Here is a 7,500-nt window from a genome sequence, read left to right on the forward strand (position 1 = left end):
CATGCTTGAAATGTCTCCAGGCCTGCTCCATTTGAAGAGTCAAAGAGTTTGTCCCTCTCACTTGTCCTGTAATTAACATAGAAGGCACAACTCTCTCCGAGGACCCCCCCCCCCCCCCATTAATTGATGGAGGGATGAGCCGAGAGCAGTGATGTGTGGGAAGACGAGTGGGCCAGCAGGTTGTTAACAACTCAACACAGTCATCCGGCTCCAAAGTGGAAGCTGGCTGGGAGGAGAATGCAGCTTATTTTGATCCTTTTCAAGGGTTAAAGACGCCAGGAAACTTCAAATCAAGTCAAACATACACGAAATAGAATCAGATCTGTCTACAAATAAGTGTTTACTGTTATTTTATGAGAGACGGAGATAAAGCTGCTGTGATCACTTTATGATTCTTGTTTTCAAACACTTATCTGGATCCGGCTCGCAGCGAATGGTCTCCACCATCAGCTTCGGGAATTGCCGTCACAACCAGCACCGGCAGTTTTGCAACCACAGTTCCATGCAGCCACCTCAGCAAAAGCAGAGCGGAGCATGGACCATTCAAATTTCATACCCCCCCCCCCCCACCCACCACCACCAGAATGAGATCAAGCCTTTGCCATAGGTGGGGGTTGTAGACCAACTTGACTGGGTCCTCAGCCAGACGTTCCCAGCCTCCCCGGTCTGCCGGGCATCTTCTCCCGTCACATGATCCAACTCCTCACCAGATGTTGATCAGTTCACCGCCCAGATCCTCCCTTTACCTGAACATGCAGAACATATTGCTGCAGATCAGCTAATCAATGTCCAAGTACCAAGTGCACTCGTTGAACATGCTTGAACATGGTGTTATTTAAGAACAAAATGATGACTAACAACTGAACACCATTCAGAGTCAGATTGGAAGAGCTCTTCCTCCCAATCATGCTCCCCAGGTCCCCCAGCAGAAGAATGAAGTCCACTGTAGGGGCACTTTCCAAGGACTCCAGAAAGGGTGGGTACACTGAACTGCTGTCAGAACCCGTTGCCCGACCTGAATGTGCAGGGAAACACCCGGGGTAAACTCCAATGCATAAGAAGAAAGCCGGGGAGCTGCAAATAAGCTCACCCCAGCCTTCCACCTCTCCCCCAGTGCATCTCCAGCAAAATAGAGGGTCCAGTCCCCATCGGGACCGCTGGCTCCTGAACAAGGGTTGTGCATAGAGGTGAGCTTGGGCTAATTACCCACCAGAGAGGGGGCATTCCATGTCCCTGTCGAGCTTCTGCAACCATGCATTGGACTGCCAAGGCGCCTGCCTTTCCTGCTGCCCAATCCGCACTGCACTGGAGCCCTGCAGCTCCTCCTGTGGGTGGTGGACCGAGGGCGGGATATACCCACATCCCCGTTTCGGGCTTAGCCTCTAGGCGCTACCTGGAAAGTCCATTCCCCGGGCCTGGCTCCAGGGTGAAGACCAGGTATCCCTCCGGGCTGGGTACCCTGATTAGTTTACGTATTTGTCACCCTCCCAGGGGCAACATCCAAGCTCCAAGAATTATTATGGCACTCAAACCCCTCCACCACGGTAAGGTGGCAGTTGACGGAGCAGCACTTTACGAGTCACATTGGCTGGTAGAAACGTACTTATTGACATCAAGAAAACATTCATTAAATGTAAAAGGCATCATCCCGTGAAGAACTCCATCATGATGAAGTGTTTGATGAAGAGGCAGGCAGCATGAAAGTGGTTGTTTTCTAACTTCAGATATTCTACTGGACGACGGCTACGAGGGCAATCTACGCAAAGAGGGCCGGAGCGGGCGGATAGTGGTTACTATCAGCACCGGGCCGAATACCACCAAGGTTAGTGGACGAGTGGACGGCTCAAGAGTTCTCTTGGGACATAAAGAGCGTGAACAGCAGAAGAACGTTTGATCTGATGACATCTTTCTGTTGTTCAGGGTACACGAAACCAAGAGTATCTGATCGGATCTATAGGTGTGAGTGGAAAAACCAAGTGGGATGTGCTGGATGGAGTCATCCGACGCCTCTTTAAGGTAAACAGATAACTGTTAGTGATAATTATATTATTCATTGCATCATTTCCCCCCCACTATACTTTGTTAGGGCAGTGGTGGAAGTTTTTCTTAGTTACTTGTGTATTCGAACAATTACACATTCAGTGAGGAATACAAATGTCCCAATTTGGGATGAATAAAGTAAATATCTCAGCTGTAATGTCTGTGTTGGATCCTGCTGCGTTTAGTTGTGTTTATTTTAGTGAAAAACTGACATGAAAATTTAAATTTAGAATTTAAATTTAAATTTAGAATTTATTCATTCATTCATTTTCCAACCACTTATTCCATTATTGGGTCGCGGGCCAAGCTGGAGCCAATCCCAGCAGTCAATGGGCGAGAGGCGGGGTACACCCTGGACAAGCCGCCAGTTCATCGCAGGGCAACACAGAGACAGACAACCAGCCACACACACACTCACACCTACGAGCAATTTAGCGTCACCAATCAGCCTAGGCTGCATGTCTTTGGTGGTGGGAGGAAGCCGGAGAACCCGGAGAGAACCCACACAGACACCGGAAGAACCCACGCAGACACGGGGAGAACCCAGAGAGAACCCACGCAGACACGGGGAGAACCCTGAGAGAACCCACGCAGACACGGGGAGAACCCGGAGAAAACCCACGCAGACACGGAGAGAACCCACGCAGACACGGGGAGAACCCAGAGAGAACCCACGCAGACACGGAGAGAACCCTGAGAGAACCCACACAGACACCGGAAGAACCCACGCAGACACGGGGAGAACCCAGAGAGAACCCACGCAGACACGGAGAGAACCCTGAGAGAACCCACACAGACACGGGGAGAACCCAGAGAGAACCCACACAGACACGGGGAGAACATGCAAACTCCTCACAGAATGGCCACAAGTCGGAGATGAACCTGCGACATCTCCTGCAAACACAAAACCTTTATGGTGAGACAGATACTTATAGACGTGATGTAGTATTTTATTAATAAGAACTAATAGGTCTGCACCAGTGTCTCTCTGGACGGCTCTCCATTATTACCAGTATATGTTTTTAATTTTCCCCCATCGGGGGGGGGGGGGGTTATATTATCACCGCCGCTGGTTTGTTGTTCTGTCTGCTTGACTTTTAGCAACATAACACAGATGTTACAGACAGATCTTGGTGGCAGGGAAACACCCGGGGTTACTCTGTGGAGTCTTTTATTTTTATTTTATTAAAATGTCGACCCTTAAATGTCGATGATTTCTGTAGGAAGGACTTTCAACAGAAACAAGTTGACTGTACTTGTACTGTAATACATGCTACTGTTTGACTGTACTTGTACTGTAACACATGCTACTGTGTGACTGTACTTGTACTGTAATACATGCTACTGTTTGACTGAGCTTGTACTGTAATACATGCTACTGTGTGACTGTACTTGTACTGTAATACATGCTACTGTTTGACTGTACTTGTACTCAAACATTCTATCTAATAAATATATTCATCATCATCATCGTCACCAGGAACAGTCGATTACATTTTGGTGCTGATCCAGAAGAGATCCTGGATTCTGGATCATTTTGACATTTTTGGTTACATTGCAGTCAATGGAGCTTCAAACTGTGTTCCTCAATATCTCGGTTAATTATTGACAGATGTTTATGGAATTTGACACAGTCATGTAGGGTGGGGGTCTCTATCCAACTGCCAAATTTCATCCGGATCGGATCCGGAATAAGGTCAGGAAAGAATATAAAATTTTAACATTAAATGGAAACATCATAAATAATCCGTCTGAAATTACAGAAGTTCTCAATCATTACTTTGTTGACTCTTTAATCCACAATTGCTCAATGTTTTCCTGTTGGCAAAACAAGTATTAATACCCTAAAGCACTAATGAACCAGCATTCAGCATAAGAAATGTTAGTGAAATGGAGGTTAGAAGAATTATTCAATCGTTAAAAACATCAAGAGCAAAGGATGTCTTTGGTATGGACCCAGTTATGCTCAAAGAGCTCAGTTCATCAATACTTTATCCATTAACCAAAATTATTAACCTTTCAATCTCCCAGGGAAAATTTACAAGTGTTTGGAAAGAGGCAGTTGTTACTCCTATATTTAAAGGAGTAACAATCCTCTGCTGCCTAGCAACTATAGGCCTATTATTATAATCCCGACACTGTCAAAGGTGGTAGAGAAATTGGTAGCAGAACAAATAACTTGCTATCTGAATACTGGCCCGTTTTCTCTGCATCCAATGCAATTTGGCTTTAGGGCCAAACACTCGACTGAAACGGCAAACTGTTGTTTCGTTGAAAGGATCAAATCTTTAATGGATAAAAGTGGTGTTGTCGGAGCGATATTTCTTGACTTGAAAAAGGCATTTGATACTGTCAATCACAGAATCCTCCTGTCTAAACTGTCTACCTTTAATTTTTCACTGCGCACACTTGGATGGTTAGAATCATATCTGTTAAACCGTACTCAGTGTGTTCGACTAGAAAACCATCAATCAGCTGTTCTATGTCAGTCTACAGGTGTTCCTCAAGGTTCCGTGCTGGGACCATTGCTGTTTTCTTTATACGTTAATGATTTACCTTTTGTTTGTCCTGACATCGACATACAAATGTATGCTGATGATACTGTTATTTATGTTTATGGTAGCAGTACAACACAAGTTGCTGAAGAACTCACAGACATCATGGTTCATGTAACAACTTGGCTGAAGCAGTGCTGTTTGCAATTACATTTGTCAAAAACGGTCTGCATGTTTTTCTCAAAGACAAAGTGCTCCGGTGCTGACCCAGATGTCTTTTTTTGGGGGGAAAGGCTGCAGATTGTTTCCGAAAACAAGTACCTCGGAGTCCTTATAGATTCACAACTTAATTTCAAAAAACAGGTTAAAAAGGTCTGTAATAGAGTTAAACTCAGTCTCTCAAATGTTAGATTCACTAGAGATTACATGCCTAGAGGGGCGTTGTTGACGTATATGCATTCAATGATTCTTTCACATATCACTTCCTGCTTAACAACCTGGTCGCAGGCCAGTATCACTACTCTAATACCTCTACAGTCTCTGTACAAACAAACACTTAAAATACTGAACAAAAAACCAGCACATTTTCATCACTGCCCGATGTTACATAAATACAAATTGTTAAACTGGGAAAATTTTATTAAATATATAAATTCATGTCTGATGTTTAAAATTATTAATGGTTTAACATCTCCTCCGCTCGGACAGTTTGTGGATGTAAGAACCGCCTCACATCGAGTCTCTAGAGGTGCTGCAAGAGGGGACTGTGTTATTCCACTAAGGAAAAGCTCATTTGGTCAGTCTGCCTTTTCCTTTAAAGCGGCACACGAGTGGAATTCTATCCCAGTTATCGTCAGAAATCTAGAGACCTGTAATGTGTTTTAATTTAAACTTAAGGAATGGCTCATTCGCACACAGTTCTGTCACCACTGAGAGAAACTGCTGTTTAATTTGTTGTTGTTTACTGTCACCTGTTGTTTTATGGTTTTAGTTGCTTTATAAATTTTTAGTATAGACATTATGTTTTACAGTTACTTGAAATTGTTTTATTTGATATTGCTTTTAATTATGTGGTTATTTTATATCTGTATTTTTATTTCATATGTGTACATATTTGGGGGCCTTGGAATCTCTGTCCAGGGACAACAGATGTAAAATAGCCTTTTGGCTAATTCTGGCACATTTACAGAAATGTTTATTAATGTGCGCAGATCAATAGTTAACCCCCCCCCCCCCGTCCGCTAACTACAGGAGTACATGTTCCGGGTGGATCCTCTGAGCAGCCTGGGTCTCAGCTCAGACAGCATCGTCTGCTACAGGATGGGCGACTTGGTGCGCTCCCATGCTTCCGAAGTACCTGAGCTGCTGCCCTGCGGCTACCTGGTGGGAGATACCAACGTTGTCTCGGTCAACCTTAGAGGTACAGCAGCCAGGAAACAAGGAGGGGACTGGGATCCAAAAGATTTGGGATTGAGAACGATGATTCAGAGTCTGACATGAAATAGTATTCAAACATGTTTTACTGTGTTCTCTTCCTAGGTGTGAAAGAGAGAAGCATCGACAGCCTGGCGTTTGACACGTTGATTCCAAAAGCCACTATTCAGCGGTACCTCAACCTGTTGATGGAGCATCGACGAATCATCCTCTCAGGACCGAGCGGCACTGGAAAGTCCTTCCTGGCTGCCAAACTGGCCCAGTTCATGATCTCCCAGATGGGGCAGGAAGTGACGGAGCACAATGTGGCCAGCTTCAACGTGGACCAGAATTCAAGCAAAGTAGGAGGAGGGATTCAAACATGGCAACCTGGGATTTTGTGGCCATTTAGACAGAAATCTTTTTTTCACATTAGCCTTTTTCTACAGTTTCTATGTCCGATTAAGTGTCTCCCAGAATGCCTTTCACCACATCAGAACCCTAACTCTTCATTCTGCTCTTATATGTTTGATAGCATCTATTTATATAGATTTCAGAAAAAGGTCATGTCACTGAACGCGCCGGCTCTCGCCTCCCCAGGACCTCCGTCAGTACCTGTCCAACCTGGCAGAGCAGTGTAGCTCCGAGGACATGGACAAAGAGCTCCCCGCCGTGGTCATCCTGGACAACCTCCACCACATCGGCTCCCTCAGCGACATCTTCAACGGCTTCCTCAACTGCAAGTACCACAAATGGTGAGTCAGAAAGAGCTACGGCACCAGTAACGTGGGCCCAGCAGCAGTCGCCTGGTGCCGACTCGTCTTGTCTCTGTCTCCGTGCAGCCCTTATGTGATCGGCACCATGAACCAAGGAGTTTCTTCCTCTCCTAACCTTGAGCTTCATCACAACTTCAGGTGTGTGACACACGGTGGACCGCGAGCAGCCTGTTGTGTATTTGTTTCTCCCAGACTGTAATCTAAAGGCGTTCCTCATTAGCGAGGCCGGGGAGTACATCTCTCTGATAATTAGCCTTGTGAAGCGGGGCACAGGGCACGGCGTTCCAGCCTCTCTTTCCTCGCTGATCATCCGTCCTGACGCAGGTGGGTGCTCTGCACCAATCACACGGAGCCGGTCAAAGGTTTCCTGGGCCGTTTCCTGCGGCGGAAGCTGATAGAGACAGAGATCAATAAAAGCATGCGCAGCAATGACCTGATGAAGATCATCGACTGGATCCCCAAGACTTGGCAGCACCTTAACAGCTTCCTGGAGGCCCACAGCTCCTCGGATGTCACCCTCGGTGAGTCACGCACACACGCACACACGCACACGCACACACCCTGCTGCACACCAGCGTCTGTCTGAGCACACTGACAGTCTTTTGTCCCCACAGGCCCCCGTCTCTTCCTGTCCTGTCCCATGGACGTAGAAGGGTCTCGGGTTTGGTTCACGGACCTATGGAACTACTCCCTGGTGCCCTACCTGCTGGAGGCGGTGAGGGAAGGGCTTCAGGTATGTTACGTCGTGACACAATACACACCATCGTAGAGTGGGA

At 46.3% G+C, this 7,500-nt stretch overlaps 1 protein-coding gene across 1 annotated transcript in view; it reads left to right on the forward strand.

Moving 5' to 3' along the window:
• nav3 (neuron navigator 3) overlaps positions 1-7,500 on the forward strand; it is a 160,435-nt gene that overhangs the window by 150,407 nt on the left and 2,528 nt on the right. The window contains exons 33-40 of the mRNA XM_068755448.1: positions 1,725-1,822; positions 1,921-2,016; positions 5,787-5,955; positions 6,075-6,310; positions 6,549-6,703; positions 6,791-6,862; positions 7,049-7,245; positions 7,339-7,457. Of these exons, the coding sequence (XP_068611549.1) occupies positions 1,725-1,822; positions 1,921-2,016; positions 5,787-5,955; positions 6,075-6,310; positions 6,549-6,703; positions 6,791-6,862; positions 7,049-7,245; positions 7,339-7,457 (1,142 nt within the window). The remainder of the gene's footprint in view (positions 1-1,724; positions 1,823-1,920; positions 2,017-5,786; positions 5,956-6,074; positions 6,311-6,548; positions 6,704-6,790; positions 6,863-7,048; positions 7,246-7,338; positions 7,458-7,500) is intronic.

This window comes from Brachionichthys hirsutus, chromosome 22, assembly GCF_040956055.1.
Source record: "Brachionichthys hirsutus isolate HB-005 chromosome 22, CSIRO-AGI_Bhir_v1, whole genome shotgun sequence".
NCBI lineage: Eukaryota > Metazoa > Chordata > Actinopteri > Lophiiformes > Brachionichthyidae > Brachionichthys > Brachionichthys hirsutus.